This window comes from Manis pentadactyla, chromosome 16 (genome assembly GCF_030020395.1).
Source record: "Manis pentadactyla isolate mManPen7 chromosome 16, mManPen7.hap1, whole genome shotgun sequence".
NCBI classification, from domain to species: domain Eukaryota; kingdom Metazoa; phylum Chordata; class Mammalia; order Pholidota; family Manidae; genus Manis; species Manis pentadactyla.
Genome location: NC_080034.1, coordinates 65,445,782 through 65,473,733, shown reverse-complemented (window position 1 = coordinate 65,473,733; position 27,952 = coordinate 65,445,782). Strand labels below are relative to the sequence as shown.

General features: G+C 41.8%; 2 protein-coding genes across 2 annotated transcripts in view; both read right to left on the bottom strand.

The window, feature by feature from the left end:
• The window catches only part of LOC118914172 (bromodomain adjacent to zinc finger domain protein 2B-like), a 244,635-nt gene that overhangs the window by 87,947 nt on the left and 128,736 nt on the right, over positions 1–27,952 (bottom strand). The gene's annotated exons all lie outside the window — the stretch shown is intronic.
• LOC130681189 (uncharacterized) lies at positions 1,236–26,725 on the bottom strand. The gene is made up of 3 exons (XM_057493648.1): positions 26,369–26,725; positions 2,842–2,976; positions 1,236–2,429 (listed from the first exon to the last, which is right to left on the bottom strand). The coding sequence occupies exons 1-3, from the start codon at positions 26,668–26,670 to the stop codon at positions 2,264–2,266; spliced, it is 603 nt and encodes a 200-aa protein (XP_057349631.1). The 5' UTR covers positions 26,671–26,725; the 3' UTR covers positions 1,236–2,263.

The window sequence follows — 27,952 nt, the reverse complement described above, 5'->3', positions numbered from 1 at the left end:
TTGATGCAAAATATTATTAAATTGTATGCAAATTAGCACTGTGGAATGATATTTTGAGTACTAGAAATAAATTTTAGGTGTCTCCTGACAATTTTAAGACTCTCCTGAAAACTGACAATTTAACCAAGCAGCATGATTATGAGTTCACTCGTTTTTAAAAACACAATGAGAGGATATAAATTTGGAAGTATGTTGTATGAATGTAAAACTTTAATAAGGCACACGGATATACTTTCTGAATTTGAAAATTAAAAACAGTAAATTGAAAGTATTTCTGGCTTTAGTACAAATATGTAAACTTGAAATATTACATTGTGAGATATAATACATACGCTCTTTAAATATTTAAGAGAAATTCAATTATTCCAAGGTCATAGGAAATTAACCATTATGAGAATTAATAGAAGCATTGGTAGAAAGCATCTGAATTCCATGGTCAGATACTGTCCACAATTCAAGCAGACAATCCCTGAATGTACACCTACTCAGCCTGTGTGTGAATCTGTGTCAGGCTTCCTCCATGAAAACAATTCAGAAGAAGTAAAACCTACAGCATGCTATAGGTTTTATAGACATAGACACCCTTTTAAAATAAAGATTCTATACAATAGTTATGAGAAACTAAAACAAAACCCCTGTGAATAGTCCAGAAAATTTTTGATTCCTTAAGTAATTAAGAAAACTTCCTCAGGAGTTGTAACACATAAAATACACAGTGCTAAACTCAGAAGCACACTGGCACAGACAGACTCTCAAACTTAATGCACTTGATCATGATGAGTGAAAAACCAGCTCTAGTGAAAAACCAGGACAATATGTAATTCCTCATGCTTGTTAGAATGCCTGTCATCTAGCTTACCAATAAAGAACATTAGGTAGAAAGTATATTAGAAGAATGTAAAGCTAAAGCAAAGTTTATGTACATATTTTCTGAAGCTCAAAATAGACCAAAAAAGTAAAGGAATGAGCATGCTAAAAAGAAACTTGAATTTTCAATTATTACAAGAAGGAAGCACATAAAACAGGAAGGAGATTAGAAACATCTCACTGTTATCTCAGAAACCAAGACACACGAAAGTAAAGTACCTTCAGATTTCTACTTGGAACCTGGGAAAATCTGTTTTCCATAAATGCATGTCATTTAGAAAAAGCAGCTCTTAAGCGTTACGGTGATTTCAGTCCTAAAGATGTTTTGTGACTGCGCAGGCATTCCCTGTCTAATAAAGGCCCTCAGACATCTCATTGATATACAAGACTGGGTCCATCAATTATGACCCACAGTATGGGAATCAGAATGTGTAAGTTAAGATGAAAGAAAATGGGGTTCGCAAACCAAGGTAAAGCAAACTAAAATGGCCCAGGACTCTGATTTCCCCCTCAAAGCCACAGACTGACACTTGACTCATGTATCCTTCCCTTGTTTTACAGGAAATTAGGCCCCACCAGATGAGCCACCTACTGACAATGAGGAGCACGTGGACTCTAGCCTCAGTGGAGCCAGAAGGCTGACACCTAACACTCCTCAAACAGTCCCGTCACCTCACCACGGACCCGTCAGAACAATGCCACAAGCTCATCACACATCCTGCAACCCTTTCCCATAACCTTTATAAGCCCTTGCTTAGAAGCCAATAGTGAGTGCAGGGCTTTAACCTTTAGCTATCCATTCTCCTTGCTTGGGGAACGCCCACCTTCTTTCCCAATGTCAAAAAAACCACATCCCAAAGTCAGGGTTGGGTTTCACTGCTCAGGTCAGTGTTTTGCTTTGCTGTATGTTGGCTGAGTGGAAACAGGTTTGTTTCATTTGGTAACGACTTCACCTTAGATGGTTTTAAGAAGCATGCAGTAGGTGGCATGGAGAGAAAAGACATCATCATATTTTGATCTTCTAAACCTGACTCATGAAATTTGCTCACTCTAATCATGTATCAAAATAGGCAGATGCTCCCTTGGTTAATTTATGGATGTTTTAACAAATACATTCACACAGAGGTCTGGCAAAGAACATATTAGTGGATGAAGATAATTTTTAAAAATTATGTTCAACACTACTTCAGGAGAAATCATCAAGCACAATGATAATCCCGTTTGAAAATGACAAGCTACAAGGGATATTAACATATTGATAAATTAGCTTTTCGAAAGCTAGGGACATTAAGGCATACTAAATTCTGGTTTGGCATCAATAAAATAGTAGAACTCAAAATAATGTTCTGAATTTTAATGTACTTAAACTTCCACTTTTCAGTGGATCTCAATTACTTTAATGTTGGAAAAGTAACAATACAGGTGAGTGAAGGGACTTACTAGGGTGTGACTTTTTTCTCTTTGCCTCAGGTTGCAGGGAAGACTGACTGGTCCCATTTCTTGATATGAATTTTATGACTGTGTATATGATGCTGAAGTGGCATTTCTCTACAGAAATAATCCTGAATCAGAATGATACAGAATAATATAACGTTAATCCTTAGAAACCCTCAGTGAATGAGGAACATTGCGCATTAATTATTACAGGGTCAGATCTTTAAAGATGATTCACACAAGGGCACAAAGCTCTAAGAGCTGGCTCATTCCTCACTTGATCTGCTTCCATAAAGCATTTTAAATTCACAAAATATTATTCTTTCTGGGCACACACTATGCCCCAGACCCTGGAGCTATTATATAATCTAATTCTGGTCTTTCATAACAGTTTTATTGTATAGATAACACCAGCCCTCTTTACCCTTCTAAGAAATTTTATGCAACACTTAAAAAAAAAAAATGTTACAATACTATATGAGAACTTAAATAAAGGAAGCATTTAGGAATATGATAGAAAATGGCAGGTTCTGTACTCACTCTTTACAAAAACATCCAGAAGAAATCATGGCAAAGCTCCATCTGCAGGTGTCAGGACCCCACGCAGGATGCATTTTCCTCCTGGTGGAGTGGGCTCCCAAGTCATCCCAAAGTTGCTGCCCAGCCTCCTGGGTCCTGCAGATACAAAAGCTCAAGTCTTCATTCTAGCAAACGTACCAGAGTGCACAGGAGGAGCACACGTGCGCAATGTGTGCCAGAAAAGGCAGGATCAGGCCTCCCGTAGCTCAAACATAGTCACTACTGATGGTTGGGCCCCTTCTTAGAAGTCCTGGTAAAGGGCTCAAATCCAATATATGATTACTCAGTGAAAATATATGGTTACGTTCAAACAGAAATGGAGCCTGATGTTCTGTGCCCAGATGGGATCCCAAGATCAAAGTGAACATAAAAATTTCTGATTTTCAGTCAACCATTAATATATGATTGGAATATGTAAGAAACAGTATCATTTATATCCACCAAAACTAAAAAATGCAAAAATACAAATGCTCAAATATAAATGCAACAAAATACTTGTAGATCTCTGGGGAAAAACATGTGAAACATTTTTGACAGCAATGAAAGAAAAAACAAAACAACAGAGATATACTGCCCATGATCAAAATTCCATTACTAAGATGTCCATTTTCCTCAAATTGACTTAGAGACCCCAAGTAATCCCAACAATAACCTTACCACACTATATTGCAGGAATTGACAACTCATTTGAATACCTGTTCATCTATACAATGATAAAGAAAAAGTTGAACTCAAATGTTAAAATTTCAAACTTAATTGCACAGCTACAATAATTAAAGGAATATATTTAAAATGAATTCACACAGGGACTCTCTTGCCCCTCCTGGTGTGAGCCACGAGCTCTGCTCTTTCACTTTATCCCTAAATAAAAGCCTGTACCTTGCTCTCCTACCTTGAGTGTTTGTGAAGCTCATTCTTCGGCTTCGTGAACAAAAACCCCGGCATCAGAATGACCCCAAACAACAAGTCTCCCAACCACAAAAGCACTGACACCTTCTCTGCCCTGATAGAAACCACTGAAGAAACAGAACTTGACAGCCCTTGACTGAGACTTCACGGTAACTGTCCAAAGCAGCAATCCCTATTTCATCCTAATGGATCCAGAAGATGACTGAGAAATTAGATTTTTGCCTTGCCATTAAAAAATCATCAAACTAACTACCAAACTTCTAGAAAAAAAATATCAGAACACATCTTATTAGTTGCCCTGTTTGTTATCTGTGCTCCAAAAACAAGGATCCACCTGGCTGCAAGTGGATAACAGACTTGCCAAGCATGTAACTCCAATTTCAGGAGGCAAGCAACTTACATATTAGAAAGTTATAAAACTGCACTAGATTAAGTGAACAAATTGTATTTCCAGTCTACAGTATTATCCTGATCTGTAAACCTGTCTTCATTAACCTGAATATTTTCAAACACCTAAAACTCAACTAGTTCTAATCACCTGCTTTACCAGTCAAAACCAAATGTGTGCTTGACACCCTCCATTTTAAAAACCCAGCTGTCTTGATGTTGATGTCTAGAACAAACACCTACCAGAGGTTTCCACAGGTCATTCACCCTTCTACTGGGCAGGTGTGTTAAGATGAAACTTATGATTTAAATGTCAAGCCACACTATAAATTGCACTACTTTTCTCCTCATTAATAAAATATAAATAAATAAATACACACAAATAAATGAAATAGAACAGAGAGTTCACAAATGGACCCAATAAATTACAGAATCTTGAACCTCGCCAAAGAAATGAAAGCACTTCCACACAGAAAACAGGGCCTTTAGACTTTATTCTTCCATTTTCTTACTTAGAGTTCACCAACATCAACAAATGGAGACGAGGCAAAAGGATGGCCATGTGTAAATGAATAGACAGCTCAACTCAGAAATGAAAGAAAAGCTAACTGACACAACAGAAACACAAAGGACTGCAAGAGGCTGTTATAAAAAGCTCCTAGAAATGCATAATATTCCAAAACTGAACCAGACAGAAGAAATAGAAAATCTCCACTGACAGATTAACAGTAATGAACTGTACTGATAATCAAAAACAAAAAAACAAAAAACACTCTACAAACTCAAGGACCAGATGGTTTTAAAAAATTACTTCCACCAAACATTTAAAGTACAGTTAACATTTACCTTTCTCAAACTACTTCTAAACCTTGAAAAGGAAGGAAAACTTCACACCTTTTTATTAGATCAGCATCACCCCAATACCAAATCCAACAAAAACAGAACAAAAAAGGAACACTAAGACACCACCATCCTTGGTGAACACATTTGTGAAAATCCTCAAAAAAATTAGCAGCAAACTGAATTAAAAAATACATTACAAAACTCATTAACCAAGAACAAGTAGGATTTATTCCAGGGATGCAAAGATGGTGAAATACCTGCAAATCAATGTGACACATCCCATTAACAAAAGGAAGGACAAAAACTATATCATCACAATAGGTACTAAAAAGGATCACAAAACCCAACATGCTTTTATGCTAAAAACTCAACAAAGTGTGTATAGTGGGAACATACATCAACATAACAATGGCCATATATGACAAACTCACAGCTGCCATCACACAGAATTGCAAAAAGCTGAAAGCTTTTCCTCTAAGGTCAGGAACACGACAAGAATGCCCACTGTCACTTTTATTAAACATAGTCCTGAAAGTCCTAGCTACGGCAACCAGACAAGTAAAAGGCATCCAAGTTGTTAAGGAAGAAGTCAAATTGCCCCTACTTAGAGGTGACATGATACTGTATAGAGAAAACCCTAAAAACTGCATCAAAAAACTATTAGAATTAATAAATGAACTCAGTAAAAGTCACAGCAAACAAAACCAATGCGCAAAAATCTGCCACATTTACACATACAAATGAACTACCAGGAAGAGATTTAAGAAAGAATCCCATTTATGATTGCCTCAAAAAGGATAAAATCACTGGGAATAAAATTCAACCAAGGCAGATAAAGACCTGTAATCTCAAAACTCTAAGACACTGATGAAAGAAACTGAGGAAGACACAAATAAATGGAAACCTATCCCATGCTCCTGGATAGGATGATTGAATATTGTTAAAATGGCCATATTATCCAAAGCAACCTACAGATTTGATGTAATCCCTATCAAAAAACCAATGGCATTTTTCACTCAACTAGAGGAAAAGATCCTAAAATTTATATGCAACCTCAAAAGACCCTGAAGAGCCAAAGAAACCTTGACAATGAAGAACAATGCTGGGGGTAAACAGCTATACTACAAAGCTGCAGTGAATGAAACAGTATGGTACTGACACAAGAATATATGAATCAATGGAACTGAACAGATAACTAAGAAATAAACCCACACTTATATGGTCAATTAAAATATGACAAAAGAGGCAAGAATATACAATGGGGAAAAGACAGTCTCTTCAATGAATGGTGCTGGGAAAACCAGACATCTACATGCAGGAGAATGGTATTGCATCACTGTCTAACATCATGCACAAAACTTAATTCAAAATGCATTAAATACCTAAAGGCATGAAAGCACAAAACTTTTTAAAGAAAAGATGGGCATGAATCTCTTGAAAATCAGCAAGAGTAAATTTTTTCTCGACACACCTCCCCAGGCAAGGGAAACTAAAGAAAGAATAAACAAGAGGGGCTTCATCGATCTAAAGTTTCTGTATAGTAAAGGACAACATCAACAAAATGAAAAGGCAACTTACTGTAAGGAAGAACATAACTGAAAGTGATATATCTGATAAGGGGCTGACATCCAATATATATTGGATAAATATACTATAAAACAAAGAACCCATTAAAATATGGGCAGAGAACCAGAATAGACATTTCCCAAAGAGGGCATACAGATGGCCTACAGTCACATGAAAAGATGCTCCACATCACTAATTATCAGGCAAATGCAAATTAAAACCACGAGGGGACTCACTCAAGATGGCAACGTCAGTAGGGCAACAGAAATATCCTCCCAAAACCATATAGATTTCGAAAATACACCAAATGCAACTACTCCTAAAAGAGAGTCCAGAAGATACAGTACAACAGCCAGGCTACATCTACATCTGCGAGAACTCAGCATCTCATGAAAAGGGTAAGATACAAAACTGCAATATGGTGGGGCCAGTGCGCTCCCCCCACCCCAGCTCACCAGGGTGAGGAAAAGCATCAGCCTGGGGAGGGAGCGGAAGCACAGGACTGCTAAACAACCAGCCCTAGTAATCTGCACTGGGAGCACAGACACACATTGCACGGTGTACGGGATATGACAGAAACGGAAAAGGAAATTCCGAGAAGGAGACTATGAACAGGTCCCCACAGCGGGTTGCCCTGGAACAAAAGAAACGCAGGCACTTTAAAAGTATTAAGGGGACAAGCGTTTAACAGGTGGACTAAATCGTCCTGGCACACACAGAAAAGCAGGCTGGGAATGTAAAGGAACGTCAGGTGCCCTAACCCCCTGGGTAGCAACACAGCTCCGAAGCCCATCATAGCGATAAGCAGCCTGTTCATTCCCCCCGGTGGGCGCTGCAAGCAAACCACTGAAGCACCATTGCTGCAGACAGGCAGGGGAGCAGCCCCAGTCACAGCAACCACACAGAATCTTCTCCCAGCGCACAGCTAAACGAGTCAGAGTCAGAGCCAGAAACTGCCCTCTGTGCACAGCAGATGTCTGGCACAAGCTTAATGAAGCTGGTGCAAAGTCCGGAAGTCACAAAGAGGTGCCTTTCTCTCAGGAGAACACATACAGCTCGCCTGCAACCCCTGCCAGTGCCTAAGGCGATCCTGAGGGCCGCCCCACCCACGGTAGCTCAGGGGATTAACCCAGAGACTGCTCCCTGTGTGCAGTTAACGGGCACAGGAAGCAGAGAAGGGCAAGGCGACCAGAAAACAGGAAGGGACTTTGTTCTCCCACCTGACACACATACCACTAGCCAGTGATCACTTCTATCACCATGAAAAGGAAGAACAACCTGGTTCAGTCCAAAATCACTCAAATGCCAGAGAGAGAGCCTGGTTAGACCAGTATAACCAATCTTCCTAAAAAAGAATTCAAAATAAAAGTCATAACCAGGCTGATGGAGTTGCAGAGAAATATGCAAGAGCTCAGGGATGAATTCTGGAGGGAGAAAACAGAAATGAAACAAACAATGGAAGGACTTAAGAGCAGACTGGATGAGGTGCAAGAGACTGTTGATGGAATAGAAAACAGGAATACAGAGAAACTGAGGCAGAGAGAGACAAAAGGATCTATAGGAATGAAAGAACACTTAGGAGAACTGTGTGACCAATGCAAATGGAATAATATTCGCATTATAGGGGTACCAAAAGAAGAGAGAGAAAATGAGATAGCAAGTGTCATTGAAGAAATAATTGATGAAAACTTCCCCAAGCTGGGGAAGGAAATAGTCTCAGACCATGGAAGCCCACAGATTTTCCCAACATAAGGACATAAGGAAACCAAGGAGAACAACACCAAGACACATAATAATTAAAATGGCAAAGATCAAAGACAAGGACAGGGTAGTAAAAGCAGCCACAGAAAAAAGATCACCTGCAAAGGAAAACCCATCAGGCTATTTTCACACTTCTCAACAGACACCTTACAGGCCAGAAGAGAATGGCATGATATATATATAATGCATGAAACAGAAGGGTCTTGCACCAAGAATACTGTATCCAGCAAGATTATCACTTAAATTTGAAGGAGGGATTAAACAATTTCCAGATAAGCAAAAGTTGAGGGAATTTACCTTCCACAAACCACCTCTACAGTGTATTTTAAAGGAACTGCTTTAGATGGAAGTACTCCTAAGGTTAAATAGATGTCACCAGAGAAAATAAAATCACACCAAAGAAAGCACAACAAATACTAACTAAAGCCAAAAAATAAAATCAGCTATGCACAAAAGGAGTTAAGGGAAACACAAGAGAGTACAGAATTAAACACCTAAAACACAGAGAGTGGAGGAGGTAGAAAAAGAAGGGAGGGAAATAAAGAATCATCACACTGTGTTTATAACAGCATAAGTGAGTTAATGTTAGACGATTAGATAGCAAAGAAGCTCTCCTTGAACCTATGGTACCCACGAATCCAAAGCCTGCAAAGGAAATAACTACGTATCTATCAATAATTACCCTGAATGTAAATGCAGGAAATGCACCCATCAAAAGACACAGAGGGAGGAGGAGCGAAGATGGTGGCGTGAGTAGAGCAGCAGAAATCTCCTCCCAAAACCACATATATTTTTCAAAATACAACAAATACAAATATTCCTAAAAGGGAGACCAGAAGATACAGTACAACAGCCAGGCTACATCTACATCTGCGAGACCCTAGCGCCTCACGAAGGGGGTAAGATACAAACCACGGCCCGGAGGGACCTGAGCGCACCCCTCACACCAGCTCCTTGGTGGGAGGAGAGGAGTCGGAGCGGGGAGGCAGAAGGAGCCGAGGACTGCTAAATACCCAGCCCCTGTCATCCACACTGGGAGCGGAGACTCCCAGTGCATGGTGTGCTGGACACTAGGGAAACAGAACAGTAAAACCTACAAATCGGTCAGTGCAGCTGGCGCCCCTGGGACAAAAGAAAAGCGAGTCCTTTTTTAGAAGTCTTTAAGGGACAGGGGACCACAGCTGGATGGAAGCGTCCTGGCGTGCGCAGCACAGAAGCTGGGAATCATGGGGAACTCTGGGCGCCCTAACACCCTGGGTGGCAGTGGAGCTTGGAGGCCCCTCAAGGCGATGAACAGCCTCCAGCATGTTCCCCCTCCGGCAAAGCTCTGCCACAGTGGAGCAGCAACCTGAGGCCAGCCACACCGAGAGCAGCCGCTCGGGCCAGACTTAGAGGCCACATCTGCGTGCAGCTGCCCAGCACAAGCCACTAGGGGTCGCTGCTCTCACAGGAGACGAAGGCCACAAACTAGCAAGAAGGGATGTTCTCCCAGCTGACACATGCGCCAACTCCCCACAACTACCTCTATTGCCATAAAAAGTCAGAAGAACTTGATCCAGACCAGAGTAACAGAGACAACCCCTGAGAAGGAGCTTGGGGAGACAGATCTAACCACTCTTCCTGAAAAAAAATTCAAAATAAAAGTCATAACCATGCAGATGGAGCTGCACAGAAAAATGCAAGAGCTAACAGACAAAGTAGGAGGGAGACTACAAAAATAAAACAATCTCTGAAAGGACGTAAATGAAGAACAGATGAGATGCAAAAAGCCATTGATGGAATAGAAACCAGACAACAGGAACACATAGAAGCTGACACAGAGAGAGATAAAAGGATCTCGAGGAATGAAACAATACTAAGAGAACTATGTTACCAATCCAAAAGGAACAATATCCACACTATAGGGGTACCAGAAGAAGACAGAGAAAAAGGGATAGAAAGTGTATTGCAAGAAATAATTGCTGAAAACTTCCCCAAACTGGAGGTGGAAATAACTGATCAGACCACGAAAGTACACAGAACACCCAAAAGAAGGGACCCCAGGACGACAACACCAAGACACATAATAAATAAAATGGCAAAGATCTAGGACAAGGAGAGAGTTTCAAAGGCAGCTAGACAGAGGAAAAAGGGCACCTACAAAGGAAAACCCAACAGGTTATCATCAGACTTCTCAACAGAAACCTTACAGGCCAGAAGAGAATGGCATAATATATTTAATGCAATGAAACAGAAGGGCCTTGAACCAAGACTACTGTATCCAGCACAATTATCATTTAAATATGAAGGAGGGAGTAAACAATTCCCAGACAAGCAAAAGTTGAGGGAATTTGCCTCCCACAAACCACCTCTACACAGTATTTTAGAGGGACTGCTCGACATGGCAGCACTCCTAAGGCTAAACAGATGTCACCGGAGAAAATAAAATCACAGCAAAGAAAGCAGACAAATCAAATACAAACTAAAGGCAAAAAATAAAATCAACTACCCACAAAAGCAGTCAAAGGAAACACAAAGGGGCACGGAATAAAACACCCAAAATATAAAGAATTGAGGGGGAGGAATAAGAAGGGAGAGAAATAAAGAATCACCAGACAGGGCTCATAACACCTCAATAAGAGAGTTAATTTAGACAATAAGATACTAACGAACATCACCTTGAACCTTTGGAAACCACAAATCTAAAGCCTGCAATAAGTACATATCTTTCAATAATCACCCTAAATGGAAATGGACTGAATGCACCAATCAAACGGCAGAGTAATAGAATGGACAAAAAAGCAAGACCCTTCTATATGCTACTTACAAGAGATGCACCTCAAACCCAAAGACATGCACAGACTAAAAGTCAAGGGATGGAAAAACATATTCCATCCAAACAGGGAGAAAAAAGCAGGTGTTGCACTGCTAGTATCAGACAAAATAGACATCAAAACAAAGAAAGTCACAAGAGATAAAGAAGGACATCACATAATGATAAAGGGGTCAGTCCAACAAGCGGATATAACCATTATAACTATATATGCACCCAACACAGCACACCAGCATATGTGAAACAAATACTAACAGAACTAAAGGAGGAAATAGAATGCAATGAGTTCATTTTGGGAGACTTCAACACACCACTCACTCCAAAGGATAGATGCACCAGACAGAAAATAAGTAAGGACATGGAGGCACTAAACAACGCACTAGAACACATGGACCTAATAGACATCTATAGAACTCTACATCCAAAAGCAACAGGATACACATACTTCTGAAGTGCACATGGAACATTCTCCAGAATAGAACACATTACTAGGCCACAAAAAAAACCACAGTAAATTCAAAAAGACTGGAATCCTGTCAACCAACTTTTCAGACCGCAAAGGTATAAAACTAGAAAAAAATTGTAAAAAGAGAGCAAAAAGGATCACAAACACCTGGAGGCTTAACAACATGCTCCTAAATAATCAATGGATCAACGACCAAATTAAAATGGAGATCCAGCAATATATGGAAACAAATGACAACAACAACACAAAGCCCCAACTTCTGTGGGACGCAGCAAAAGCAGTCTTAAGAGGAAAGTACATAGCAAACCAGGCATATTTAAAGAAGGAAGAACAATCCCAAATGAATAGTCTAATGTCACAATTATCGAAATTGGAAAAAGAAGAACAAATGAGGCCTAAGTCAGCAAAAGGAAGGACATAATAAAGATCAGAGAAGAAATAAATAAAATTGAGAAGAATAAAAGAGCAGAAAAAAAATCAATGAAACCAAGAGCTCATGCTTTGAGAAAATAAAAATAGATAAGGCTCTAGCCAGACTTAGTAAGATAAAAAGAGAATCAGCACACATCAACAAAATCAGAAACGAGAAAGATAAAATAATGATGGACCCCATAGAAATACAAACAATTATTAGAGAATGCTATGAAAACCTATATGCTAACAAGATGGAAAACCTAGGAGAAATGGACAACTTCCTAGAAAAATAGTACCTTCCAAGACTGACCCAGAAAGAAACAGAAAATCTAAACAAACCAATTACCAGCAACGAAACAGAAGCAGTAATCAAAAAACTACCCAAGACAAAAAACCCCGGGCCAGATGGATTTACTTCAGAATTTTATCAGACATACAGAGAAGAAATAATACCCATTCTCCTTAAAGTTCTACAAAAATAGAAGAGGAGGGAATACTAGCAAACTCGTTCTATGCAGCCAACATCACCCTAATACCAAAACCAGGCAAAGACCCCACCAAAAAAGAAAACTACAGACCAATATCCCTGATGAAAGTAGATGCAAAAATTCTTGACAAAATATTAGCAAACCGAATTCAAAAATACCTCCAGACGATCATATACCATGACCAAGTGGGATTCATCTCAGGGATGCAAGGATGGTACAACATTCAAAAATCCATCAACATCATCCACCACATCAACAAAAAGAAGGACAAAAACCACATGATCATCTCCATAGATGCTCAAAAAGCATTCGACAGAAGTCAACATCCATTCATGATACAAACTCTCAACAAAATGGGCATAGAGGGCAAGTACCTCAACATAATAAAGGCCATATATGACAAACCCACAGCTAACATCACATTGAACAGTGAGAAACTAAAAGCTTTTCCTCTGAGATTGGGAACAAGACAGGGATGCCCACTCTCCCCACTGTTATTCAACATAGTATTGGAGGTCCTACAAATGGCAATTAGGCAAAACAAAGAAATAAAAGGAATCCAGATTGCTAAAGAAGAAGTCACACTGTCACTATTTGCAGATGACATGATATTGTAGATAAAAAACCCTAAAGACCCCAGCCCAAAACTACTAGAACTATTATCAGAATTCAGTAAAGTTGCAGGATAAAAAATTAACACACAGAAATCTGTGGCTTTCCTATACAACAGCAATGAACTAATAGAAAGAGAAATCAGGAGAACAATTCCATTCACAATTACATCAAAAAGAATAAAATACCTCGGAATAAACCTAACCAAGGAAGTGAAACACCTATACCCTGAAAACTATAAGACACTCTTAAGAGAAATTAAAGAGGACACTAGCAAATGGAAACCTATCCCATGATCTTGGCTAGGAGAAATTAATATCATCAAAATGGCCGTCCTGCCCAAAGCAATATACATATTTGATGCAATCCCTATCAAATTACCAACAACATTCTTCAACAAACTGGAACAAATACTTCAAAAATTCATATGGAAACACCAAAGACCGCAAATAGCCAAAGCAATCCTGAGAAGGAAGAATGAAGTGGGGGGGATCTCTCTCCCCAACTTCAAACTCTACCACAAAGCCACAGTAATCAAGAGAATTTGGTACTGGCACAAGAACAGAGCCACAGACCAGTGGGACAAAATACAGACTCCAGACATTAACCCAAACATATATGATCAATTAATATACGATAAAGGAGCCATGGGCATAACAACGGGGAAATGACAGTCTCTTCAACAGATGGTGCTGGAAGAACTGGACAGTTACATGTAAGTGAATGAAACTGGATCACTGTCTAACAACATACACAAAAGTAAATTCGAAATGGATCAAAGACCTGAATGTAAGTCATGAAACCATAAAACTCAGGCAGAAATCTCTTGGACATAAACATGACCAACTTCTTCATGAACATATCTTTCCGGGAAATGGAAACAAAAGCAAAAATGAATAAGTGGTACTATATCTAGCTGAAAAGCTTCTGTACAGCAAAGGACACCATCAATAGAACAAAAAGGTACCTGACAGTATGGGAGAATATATTCATAATGACATACCCTGTAAAGGGTTGACATCCAAAATATATAAAGATCTCATGCACCTCAACACACAAAAAGCAAATAATCCAATTAAAAAATGGGCAGTGGAGCAGAATAGACAGTTCTCTAAAGAAGAAATCTAGATGGCCAACAGGCACATGAAAAGATGCTCCACATCACTTCTCATCAGAGAAATGCAAATTAAAAGCACAATGAGACATCACCTCACACCAGTAAGGATTGCCATCATTGAAAAGACAAACAACAAATGTTGGCAAGGTTCTCCATTGTGGAGAAAGGGGAACCCTCCTGCACTCCTGGTGGGAATGTAAATTAGTTCAACCATTGTGGAGAGCAGCATGGAGGTTGCTCAGAATTCTCAAAATAGAAATACCATTTGACCCAGGAATTCCACTTCTGGGAATCTACCCTAAGAATGCAGCACTCCACTTTGAAAAAGACAGATGCACCCCTATGTTTATCGCTGCACTATTTACAGTAGCCAAGATATGAAAGCAACCTAAATGTCCATCAGTAGATGAATGGATAAAGAAGATGTGGTACATATACACAATGGAATATTACTCAGCCATAAGAAAAAAACAAATCCTACCATTTGCAACAACATGGATGGAGCTAGACAGTATTATGCTCAGTGAAATAAGCCAGGCGGAGAAAGACAAGTTGTTCACTCATATGTGTAGCATAAGAACAAAGTAAAACTGAAGGAACGTAACAGCAGCAGAATCACAGAACCCAAGAATAGACTAACAGTTACCAAAGGGAAAGGGACTAGGGAGTATGGCTGCAAAGGGAGGGATAAGGGCGGGGAAAAAGAAAGCGGGTAATACAATTATCATGTATAATTAGCATGTAGGGTGTAGCATGGGGAGGGCTGTGCAACACAGAGAAGAAGAGTAGTGATTTTACAGCATCTTACTACACCGATGGACAGTGACTGTAATGGGGTGTGTGGGGGGGACTTGGTGAATGGGTGGGCCTAGTAAACATGTTATTCATGTAATTGTAGATTAATAACAAGAAAAAAAAAGAAGTTTGAACACAGATATACACGTAGGCCTAATGGCATGTGACTGACAAGACAGAGTTTGGGGGAACACTTCTATAAGCCAAATACTGCCAAAACCCACCAGAACCTAGGAGAGAGGCATGGAGCAGACCCCCGGCCACAGCCCTCAGCAGGAACCCAGCTGGTGACACTTCACTCTCAGACTTCTAGACCCCTAACTGCGAAAGGATACATGTCTGTGGTGTAAACAATCCAGTGTGTAGTACTGTGGTACAGCAGAGCCTTACCAAGTAACCAAGGTATCTATTTACTTATTTTTTTTTTTTTTACAAAACTTCCCATTTTGGGAGTCTTACTCCTAAACCCACCCTTCTGTTTCATGACACAGGTAATTGCTAAAAATTTCCACTATTTTCAACATGGAAACCCACATATGAGCATCTCTACCTAAACTGACATACTCTATGGCCTATTTTCCCCACTCTTCCTAGGTTTGAGGCAATAACTGGCCACATTCTATCTTTTCCTCAAATGTCCCAGTCTCTTTCCTGCTCTATGTCCTTTAGCCGCTTGATTTCCTCTATTAGAAATACTCTTCCACTCCCTGTTCTGCTGCTTAACTCCTACATAATCTTCATTTTTTACCTTAAGTACCATCACTACATAACTGCTTCTTCCTGCTATACAATTACTGAAACACCTGTTCAGCTCACTTGTACCCTTGTTACCAAATCAATTGTTGGTATATTTGATATAATCATCGGCATAACAACATCTGCCACTCTTCTGAAGCTGTAATTTCCCAAAGAAGGAAGATATAAGAGGCTGAAGATGTTAATAGTGTAGACTATTTATAATCAAACACTCTGTGAAAATCCAGATTTCTCACTTAACAGCTTCAGGTAACTTTGGGGAAAATCACTAACCTCAGACTCATCTGGTGCACGATGTACTTCACCGAGTTGTTATCTCCAAAGAGATAATCAAAGGAAATAATTTACATACATCACTTGCACTAGTATATATGATACTTGCTGAGTCTTCTATTGATAGAGTTACCTCAATGCCAAGGACATACTAAGCGTTTAAATAAATATTTCCTGGAAAAGAATTTTCTCGATTCATTATTTTGTTTGAGTGGCTAATGATAGGATTTTTAGACACAAAAATTAGTTGGAAATAAAAGTCAAGTAGTTTGTCCACTCAAGCACAGCGTATTGGTAGTGAATTTTCCATTTACATATATGTGAACTTTTATAAAAAATCTAAGAGAAATGCTGACTTTCAGTGAAGCAGGTCAATACAAGGAGGAAATGTGAAATCACACTAAGCCATTACTATGTATGTGTATGCATATGTCTTAGTCTGAGACTCACTGGAAACAGATTGCATGCTAAATTGGGAAGGTTAAGGAATGAATGTGCACCTAGTGACAGAACATTGACAAAACTGAGAAAACAGATACATACATAGATGATTGATAGATTAGATAGATATACATACAGATTAATTAGATACATAGACAATAGTAGATAGATATAGATAGATGATAGATTAGATAGATAGATAGATAGATAGATAGATAGACAGATATATAAGATAGATACAGACAGACAGACAGACATATGTAGATAGATAGATATGGATAGATGGATAGATAAATAGATAGGTAGGTAGGTAGACAGGAAATCATAATACTAAACAAAGCTATTGCTCACTCAAGATCATCTGCGTGCTCCCTTACAGGAGACTCACTTGAAATCCAAGGACACAGACAAACTACAAGTTGAAGGGGTGGGGACAGGTACCCTACACAAGTGAAACTGAAAAAAAAAGGGGGATTCTGTTTGAGTCCCCAGAGAGACAGTGAGTAGAAAAGAGCCCTTTCAGCCACAGTGGATTCTTTTTGTTTGGTTTTAATAGTATGCAGTCATAGATTCAGTGGTATAGTGAAGCCCTTCTCATTTTTTCTCACCTCAACAACTGAATTGCTGTAATAACATGTGTTTGGGCTTTTGAAATCAGTAGATTTCATGATGTTTACAAATGTAAAGAAGTATTTAACTAGATAAAGAGGGAAGTTTGGACACTCAAACACATCACACAACAACACACTCTTTGCTCCCAACTGCTCCTGTCTAGAACTTGGTGTTCCTTTTTATTTGTCCCTCCTCCTATCAGCGGTGACGCCGATGTCCCTCAAACACGTTGGTGAGCAAAGCACCAAGTTTAGTTTTCTGTCTACAACAGGCCCAGAGGAAGGATACTTGTGGTCTTCAGGGAGCACTTAGTCAATGAATGTGGCTAGAATACAGTCGGCAAGTGATAAGGAGGTAAGAGGACAGAGGACAGAGATATGGGCTGAAGTCCCTGCACCACCATTTACTGGTTTTGTAAGCACACGCGGTTGACTCGACCTGCAAGTGTCTCAGTGAATCCAGTGCTATCTCTACAGACTAGTTACCTTGCAAGATTTTTGGAAGCACAATGTAGGGAAGTGACATATAAGCTATGTTGTTAACTGTTCTGTACATAAGGATAGATGGGCAGACAAAAAGATGATGACAGATGATAGACAGATAGAGAGATAGATAGAAAGATAGATAGAAAGAAAGATATGGAAAGATGACAGATATATGATTAGACAGATAGATGATAGATAGATGATAGATAGATATAGATACATATCAATTATAACAAAGCTATTGCTCATGACCAGGAGAGCAATGATGAAAGAACAGAGAGAAACTACAAGCAAAAAAGAAGAAAGAAATCCAGTTTAAAAAGTGCAATAAGCAGCCATAAGAAGAAAACAAATCCTACCATTTGCAACAACATGGATGGAGCTAGAGGGTATTATACTCAGTGAAATAAGCCAGGTGGAGAAAGACAAGTACCAAATGATTTCACTCATCTGTGGAGTATAAGAACAAAGAAAAACTGAAGGAACAAAACAGCAGCAGAATCACAGAACCCAAGAATGGACTAACAGTGACCAAAGGGAAAGGGACTGGAGAGGATGGGTGGGAAGGGAGTGATAAGGGCAGGTAAAAAGAAAGGGCGTACTACGATTAGCATGTATAATGTGCAGGGGGGCATGGGGAGGGCTCTACAACACAGAGAAGACAAGCAGTGATTCTACAGCACGTTACTATGCTGATGGACAGGGACTGTAATGGGTTTGTGAGGAGGACTTGAAGGGGGGAGCCTAGTAAACATAATTTTCTTCATCTAATTGTAGATTAATGATAATAAAATAAAAAATAAATAAAAAATTTAAAAAGTGCAATAAGGCCACAGCTATCAATTATCACAATGAAAGGACAGACTTTCAATGCTCCAATCAAAACACACAGGGTTAAAAGAAGGGATGAAAACTCAGGACCACATACATGCTCCCTTAAGGACACTCACTTGAGATCCAAGGACACAGACAAACTACAAGTCGAAGGGGTGGGGAAAGGTACCATACACAAGTGAAATTGAAAGAAACAAAAAAGATGGATTGATGGGATTGAAGAAGGCGGCGTGAGACAGGAGGCAGAAACTTCCTCCCAGAACCACATACAGATGTACAATATGGAAATAGAACAACTACCCCAAATCCTGGAAGAGCAGCAGGGAAGAAGGCTGCTGCGGCAGGCTGTCACCTCAAGGAGAAGGGTGACGTACAAAGCCGTGATCCACAGGGACCCAAAGCCCTTCCCACACCTGAGCTCACAGGAGGGAGGAAGAGAAACGGAACCGGGGAGGGGGGTGGAGGCCTAGGACTGCTGAACACCCAGCCCTGGAGATGTGCTCTCGGAGCACAAACCTACCATACGTGGTGCGCTCTGGAGGATCGGTGGGGTTGGAAAGCCAAGACAGGCAGAATACTTCCAGAGACTTGAGATTCCAGCCACTGTGGGACAACACAGGGATCCACATCCGGCCGCTGTGGGACAAAAGAAAGGCGGGCAGTCTGAGAGACTTCCTAACAGCGAGACAGCTGCTAAAGGGACAAGGCTTCCAGAGCTTGCCACTAAGGAGAAAGGACAGGTGCGCCAAACTGCCCGGGTGCACTCTGCCCAGCAGGCGGGAGAACTTTTAGGAGCTCCAGTCGCTCTGTCCCCCTGGCTGGCCTCGCAGCTCCAAGGCCCCGTACCGTGCTATGACTGATACACGGCCTGCCTCCCCACCGGCACTGGCTTGCTAACCAGCGGCCCCCACCATCGCACCAGGCCAGCGAGAGGACGGCCCCACCTACGGCTGCTTCTCCCTGCGTGCTCCGCAAACTGGCCCTGGCAGTGGAGACAGGCACTGTGGCTGGGAAGCAGGAGAGACCTCTTTCCTCCCAGCAGGAGAGGGCACCAGGGCTGCCCCCGTGACCCCTGCCGTCCCCCCAAAGGGCTGAGCCGCTCCAGAGAGTAAATATTCTGGGAGCTAGAGGGCGCCACCTACAAATATGAACCGTCAAAGGAACCTGGTAACAGGACTCAAATCAATCTTCCTGAAACAGATATCAAAATAACATCAGGAACATGCTCATGGAGCTACAGAAAAAAACTGCCCATCTCTTGAGTGCAGTTCTCTCTCTCTCTCTTTCTCTCTCTCTCTCTCTCTCTACCAGGAGCACTACTGAGGCCTTGTTCTGAGAGGGATGCTGGAACAGCCCAGCAGGAATGGCAGAGCTCTCAGGTCCACCACCACCAGTGCCAGGACAGTCCCGCACAGGGTCTGACAGAACTGCAAATGGGGGATGCCACACATCTAACTCCGCAGGAAAGATAACAGTGCCGCATGCTAGCCTTCCCATTAACGGCTAGTGGCTAGTTGGCTCCACCGATACCAGGTGATGTAAACACCCAGGGCTTTATCTCCTTAGCAACCTTTTTTCGCTATGACCCTTGAAAGCAGCACATGGAAAGATACTACCTACCAGTCTCCACACCATCTCACTTCTCAGCTTAGGCTCGATGTTCCTGTATCACATCCTCTCCTCTTCATAACAGTTTTCTCGGTCAGTTGGTGTTCTGGAAAAAAAAAAATAGAATTGGAATGAAATTGCACGGGGTATAAGATTCTGTTTGAACACCATCAGTAGAACAAAAAGACATCATACAGTATGGGAGAATATATTCATAGATAACATATCCGATAAGGGGTTGCCATCCAAAATATGTATTAAGAGCTCACGCACCTCAACACACAAAAAGCAAATAATCTAATTACAAAATGGGCAGAGGATCTGAACAGACACTTCTCCAAAGAAGCAATTTCAGGTGGCAGACAGGCACATGAAAAGATGCTCCACATTGCTAATCATCAGAGAACTGCACATTAAAACCACACTGGGTTATCACCTCACACCAGTTAGGATGGCCACCATCCAAAAGACAGACAACAACAGATGTTGGTGAAGATGTGGAGAAAAGGGAACCCTCCTATACTGCTGGTGGGAATGTCAGTCAGTTCAACCATTGTGGAAAGCAGTATGGAGGTTCCCCAAAAATCCAAAAAACAAAAATATTATTTGTCCCAGGAATTCCTCTCCTAGGAATTTACCCTAAGAATGCAGGAGCCCACTTTGAAAGAGACATATGCACCCCTATGTTGATCGTAGCACTATTTACAATAGCCAAGAAATGGAAGCAACCTAAGTGTCCATCAGGAGATGAATGGATAAAGAAGAGGTGGTACATATACACTATGGAATATCATTCAGCCATAAGAAAACAAATCCTACCACCATTTGCAACAACATGGATGGAGCTACAGGGAGATATGCTCACTAAAATAAGCCAGGTGGAGAAAGACAAGTAGCAAATGATTTCACTCCTCTGTAGAGTATAAGAACAAAGCAAAAACAGAAGGAACGAAACAGCAGTGGACTCACAGAACCCAAGAATGGACTAACAGTTACCAAAGGGAAAGGGACTGGAGAGAATGGGAGGGAAGGGAGGGATCAGCGTGGGGGGAAAAAGAAAGGGGGTATTACGATTACCATGTATAATATGAGGGGGGCATGGGGAGGGCTGTGCAACAGAGAAGACAAGCAGTGATTCTACAACAGCTTACTACACTGATTGACAGTGACTATAATGGGGTTTGTGGGGGGGACTTGGTGAAGGGGGGACCCTAGTAAACATAATGTTCTTCATGTAATTGTAGATTAATGATAACAAAATAAAAATAAAAATATAAAAAATAATAAAAATGAATGAAGTTTAGACATAAATCTAGCCAAGTAGGAGAAAGACTGCATTCTGAAAACTATGAGACTCTGATGAAAGAAACTGAAGATGACACAAATACGTAGAAAGCTATTCCATGCTCATGGGTGGGAATAATCAGTATGGTAAAAATGACCTTAATATGCCCAAACAATCTACAGGTGCAATGCAATCCCTATCAAATACCAATAGCATTTTTTGACAACACTAGAGAAATAAATGTAAAATGTGTACAGAACAACAAAAGACCCCAAATAGCCAAAGAAATCTTGAGAAAGAATAAGAAAGATAGAGAGAGGACCATGCTTCCTGACTTCAAACTGTGTTGTATAGCTATAGTAATCAAAGAGTAGGTACTGGCACAAAAATAGACACACATCAATGGAATAGAATAGATTGCTCAGAAATAAACTTACACTTATACGGTCAGTTCATACGTGACAAAGGAAGCAAGTATACGCAATGGTGAAAAGACAGTCTCCAAAAATGGTGCTGGGAGAACAAGACAGCCTTATACAATGGAATGAAACTGCACTGCTGTCTTACACCATACACAAAGTAAACTCAAACTGGTTTAAAGACCTAAAGTAAGACCAGAAACCATAACACTCCTAGAAGAAAGCATGGGCAGTAAACTCTTGAACACTGGCATTAGAGTTTGTTTCTAGATATGTCTCCCCAGCAAGGAAAACAAAAAGCAAAAACAAACCAGTGAGACTACACCAAACTAAAACACTTCCTCACAGCAAAGGAAACCATCAACAATGTGAGAAGACAACCTAGTGAATGTGAGAATGTGTTTGCAAATGACGTATCTGATAAGGGGCTCATACCAAAAATGTATAAAGAACTCATACAACTCAACACCAAAAACAAATGAAAAACAATGTGATAAAAAGTTGGGCAAAGGGCATGAACAAACATTTTTCAAAAGGAGGCATACAGATGGCCAACAACCACATGAAAGGATTCTCACATCACTAGTCATCATGGAAATACAACTCAAAACCAAATGAGATATCACCTCACACCAGTCAGAATAGCAGGTGTCAACAAAACAAAACAAAACAAAACGAGACAAGTTTAGGCAAGGATGTGGTGGAAAAGAAACCTGGGTATGCTACTTCTGGGAATGTAAATTGGTGTAAAGAGAGTTTGGATGGGTTTGGGGTGGGTGCGTAAATTTACTTGTGCTAGGCTACCTGCCTACTCTAAATTTGGCCCTTGGGCCCTTGGAGAGGTTAAGCCAGGAAGTAAAGTATCAATTATTTCCTATAATACCTAATCATTTAATGTTAAAAATACTCATTGAGTATAATGCTTTGTCATTTCAGGAGGGTTTTCATACACATGATAAAATCTACAATTTGGAAATGAGGATGTTATGCCCATTCGCACCTCAATTTATATTAATATTTAATGTAGCAAAAATAATTAGCTGTCATAATGAGACAAGGACTGTGGGCATAGTCAGAGGAGGGTGAGGGCCTCTGGAAAAAGACCTCTACCAAAACTCCATATTAAACAATTCAGAAACGTCAGAGTCACTTTAATTCTCTAAAGTAAAATATCAAACTAGGAATATAAGCATTCTTCAGTGAAGATTAGTTAAAACCAAAAAGCCAGGAGTAACCTGGCCTGGAATGTTTGAACATCCCCCAGATAAGAAAGTAGCTCAGCATAGCCCATGTCTTCATTGTGTCAATTAAATGAGGCTATTGGAAAATTTACTTTAGCTGCTAAAAGGCCCAGCTTATCTTCTTTAACTTTGCCCAGATGCTGCTTTTCCTCCTCCAGCCCCTAATCAAGTCATATATAACCTGGGCAATTAATACAGCAGGCAGGCCCTGCTGTAAAAAACATAGTGAAGGGCAGGAAGGATTCCACCTTAAAGATAAAATTGCATTTTAACACTCAAGAAGTTAAGAAGTAAGATCCTTAACTTATTATTTAACAAACAGACAATAACTCAGCCCATCTGGAAAGCAGGGCAGGCAGCCTTGATTTATATGTTCCCAAACCAAGAAACTACTATTCTGGCAAAGAATCAAAGCATTAAATTTCTTATATTAACTCTGCAAAATAGTCCGGAAAACTGACAAGAAACTTAGTGTCTCAATTTGGTACTGGCACAAGAACAGACCCATAGACCAATGGAACAGACGAGAGAGCCTTGATATAAACCCAACCATATATGGTCAATTAATATACCATAAAGGAGCCATGGACATACAATGGGGAAATGACAGCCTCTTCAACAGCTGGTGTTGGCAAAACTGGACAGCCACATGCAAGAGAAAGAAACTAGATTATTGTTTAACACCATACACAAAAGTAAACTCAAAATGGATCAAAGACCTGAATGTAAGTCATAAAACCATGAAACTCTTAAAAGACAACATAATATAAATAAGCATGAGCAACTTCTTTCTGAATGCATCTCCTCAAGCAAGGGGAAAAAAAAGTAAAAATTAACTCATGGAACTACATCAAACTAAAGTTTCTGTATGGCAAAGGACACCATCAACAGAACAAAAAGGCATCCTACAGGATGGGAGAATACATTCATAAATGACAGATCTGATAAAGGGTTGACATCCAAAATACATAAAGAGCTCACGCACCTCAACAAACAAAAAGTGAACAATCCAATTAAAAAATGGGCAGAGGAGCTGAACACACACTTCTCCAAAGAAGAAATTCAGATGGCCAACAGGCACATGAAAGATGCTCCACATCGCCTGCCATCAGAGAATGCAAATTAAAACCACAATGAGATATCACCTCACACCAGTAAGGATCGCTACCATCCAAAAGACAAGCAATGACAAATGTTAGCGAGGTTGTGGAGAAAGGGGAACCCTTCTACACTGCTGGTGGGAATTTAAATTAGTTCAACCATTGTGGAAAGCAGTGTGGAGGTTCCTCAAAAAGCACAAAATAGAAATACCATTTGACCCAGGTTCCCACTTCTAGGAATTTACCCTAAGAGTGCAGAAGCCCAATTTGAAAATACAGATGCACCCCTATGTTTATCGCAGCACTACTTACAATAGCCAATACATGGAAGCAACCTAAGTGTCCATCAGTAGATGAATGGATAAAGAAGAGGTGGTACATATACACAATGTAATATTATTCAGCCATAAATGAAAACAAATCCTACCATTTGCAACAACATGGATGGAGCTAGAGGGTTTTATGCTCAGTGAAATAAACCAGGCAGAGAAAGACAACTACCAAATGATTTCACTCCTATGTGGAATATAACAAAGGAAAAACTGAAGGAAAAAAAAGAGCAGCAGAATCACACAACCCAAGAATGGACTAACAGTTACCAAAGGGAAAGGGACTGGGGAGGATGGGTGGGAAGGGAGGGAGAAGGGGGGCAGGGAAGAAAGGGGCCTTACAATTAGCATGTATAATGTGGTGGGGGGGCCACAGGGAGGGCTGTGCAACACAGAGAAGACAAGTAGTGATTTTAAAGCATCTTACTACACTGACGGACAGTGACTAATGGGTATGTGGGGTGGACTTGGTGAAGGTGGTAATCTGGTAAACATAATGTCCCTCATGTAATTGTAGATTAATGATACCAAAATAAATAAAATAAAATAAAATAAAGATTATTACTTCTTGGCAAATAGTGAATCTGTGGCATCTCACTACACTGATGGACAGTGACTGCAATGGGGTATGAGGGGCCTGGACTAGATAATATGGGTGAATGTATTAACCACATTATTTTTTCATGTGAAACCTTCAGAGGAATGTATATCAGTAATACCTTAGTAAAAAAAAAAGTATCTTACTTGTTAACTTCCTGGCTATTAAAATGCAATCTTATCTTTAAGACGGATGCTTCCTGTCTTTTACTTTGTTGTTTGTGACTGGGCTTATTGCCATATTAGCTGCCCAGGTTATATAGTCCTTGACTTGGGGCTGGAGGAGGCATCTGGGCAAAGTTAAAGATAAACTGGGCCTTTAGGCAGGCTGAAGTAAATTTTACAATAGCCTCTTTTAATTGACACAATGAAGACATGGGCTATGCTGAGCTACTTTCTTATCTGGGGGATGTTCAAACATTCCAGGCCGGGTTACTCCTGGCTTTTTGGTTTTAACTAATCTTCACTTAAGAATGCTTATAGTCCTAGTTTGATACTTTACTTTAAAGAATTAATGTGACTCTGACTTTGCTGAATTGTTTAATACGGAGTTTTGGTAGGCGTCTTTTTCCAGAGGCCCTCACGCTACTCTGACTACACCCACGGTCCCTGTCTCAGAATCTCTGTGGCGAGTTACAAACTACTCAGCTGCAGATTACAAACCGAAATGCCAGAAAAATGTGAATTTCTAAATACAAGAAAATTCCCTGTCAGTTCCCAGATCAAAGTAAAGAAACTTCATTCCCAATTAAAAAAACGAGAGGTACCTAATGAAAAAATATTTTATTTTAAAGGCGCTGCCTCGGGGGGCCTCTCCCCCGCCGACCCGCCGCCCGTCCCACCTGAACTTCAGCCGCCCGGCCCTCGCCCTCGAGGTCCCCGCCGAGAAAAATCCAAACACGACAAAACGCCCACCGGCCACCCCGTCTGCGCGGCCCCGTCCCGGGCGGCGGGGGCAGGTCGGGGGCGCGGCCCTGGGTTGGGAGGACGCGCGCCGCGGGGAGGAGAGCTGCCGCGCTCACCACCTGGGCCGGGACCGAGGAGCAGCGGCTCCGGCGAGCCCCTCTCCCCCCTGCCCCGTCGAACTTCGCCGGCCGCTCGGACGTCCGCCCGGGCGCACCTGCTTCGCTCCCTCCCTTCCCGGGCGGCCCCTCCGGCGGAGCGCGCCGACTCCAGGCCCCCGGCCGGGCCCCGCGCGCCCACCACCCGCGTCGGCAGCTTCCCAGCCCCACGGGCCACGAGCGGCCCGCCGAGCAACTCGCACGGCCGCCCCCTTGTACGGCTTCCCCGTGCCCTCAGGCGGAGGCAGGGGTCCCGCCGCGCCCCGCGGCCACGTACCTTCCAGCCCGCAGGGCCGTCGCTGTCGTCTTCACCCCTGAAGCGGGGCCCGCTCTGGACCCTCCACCGCAGATCCGCGGAAGCGGGCGCCGCTTCTCAGCCGAGGTCTCTTTAGTCCGGGCGGGCCAGCGGCTCCAAGTCCGGGACGACCGCCGCCCTCCGCCCGTAGCGGGCCAGACGAGAAGGGGCGAGTGCGGCGCCGGGAGCCCAGCGGGTGCGAGGCGGCGATCCGAGGCTGGGGGCCGAGGTCGGGAGGAAGGCGCAGCCAAGCACACAGCGGGCCCAGAACTTCGCGGGCCCATCACTGGTCTCCGTCGGCCCGCTGCGCACACGGTACGGCGGCTCGAAGCACCGCCGGCGCTGCGACCGCTGGTGTCCCTGCAGCGCTCAAGATGCTACTGACGGTTGAGTAAAGGCGGAGCCGGCGCCTGCAGCTACTACTCCGCCCCCGGATTACGCTTTCTGCGCCCATTGGCTGCCCGTCCCCGACTGACGGCCCTCATGATCATGCTCGGCCTGCCTGCCAAATTAAGTTTTGATTTTATTCTTTGAGAGATTGAAGGGTTTTAGATCAGGGGAAAGGATTCCATTTTTAAATGAGCACTCTGGCCTCTCATTGGAGACTGGATTCGTGGGGGCAAAGCGATAGCAGAAGGACTACTCAGAGGATGCTACAGGCATCCACAAAAGATTTCATGGGGTGCTGGACGAGGGCAGTTGAATGGGTATGCAGAGCTTAGGCTGCAGAGACTGCAGAAATGTTTAGGAAGTAGGGTGGGTAGGACTTGGTGACTGGCGGGAGGGAGAAGGCACTCCTGCTATAACAGGAGTCCGCAGACTGGGTGGCTTAGTCAACAGAAACTTATTTTCATGGAGTTCTGGAGCTTAAGGACCAAGATCCACGGGCTGGCAGGGTTGGTCTGGCCCAAGGCCTCTCTCCTTGGCTTGCAGATGGCTGCCTCCTTGCTGCGCCTTCACATGGTCTTCTGTCTGCCATGCACATACCTGGTGTTTCTCCATAGGCCCCAACTTCTCATCAGGACATCTCTTGGAGTGGAGTAAAGCTCCACCCGAATAGCCTCATTTTTTTTTTTTTTGGTATTATTAATGTACAATTACATGAGCAACATTATGGTTTCTACACTACCCCTATTCTCAAGTCCCCACCACATACCCCGTTACAGTCACGGTCCATCAGCGCAGTAAGATGCTATAGAATCACTACTTGTCTTCTCTGTGCTTTATTGCCTTCCCCGTGCCCCACCCACCCAACATTATGTGCGCTAATCATAATGCTCCTTTTCCCCCCCTTATCCCTCCCTTTCCACCCATCCTCCCCAGTCTCTTTCCCTTTGGGAACTTTTATTCCCTTCTTGGGTTCTGTGAGTCTGCTGCTGTTTTGTCCCTTACAGTTTTTACTTTGTTCTTATACTCCACAGATGAGTGAAATCATTTGATACTTGTCTTCCTCCGCCTGTCTTATTTCACTGAGCGTAATATCCTCTACCTCCATCCATGTTGTTGCAAATGGTCGGATTTGTTCTCTTCCATTGTGTATACGTACCACATCTTCTTTATCCATTC

Excerpts from the sequence above, each read along its gene's own strand:
- LOC130681189 (XM_057493648.1), bottom strand. The coding sequence starts at position 26,670 with ATGGGCCCGCGAAGTTCTGGGCCCGCTGTGTGCTTGGCTGCGCCTTCC. Across the intron at positions 2,977-26,368 it reads ACGGCCCTGCGGGCTGGAAG|GACCCAGGAGGCTGGGCAGC; the intron begins GTACGTGGCCGC and ends TTGTATCTGCAG. Across the intron at positions 2,430-2,841 it reads TCTGGATGTTTTTGTAAAGA|GATTATTTCTGTAGAGAAAT; the intron begins GTGAGTACAGAA and ends ATTCTGATTCAG.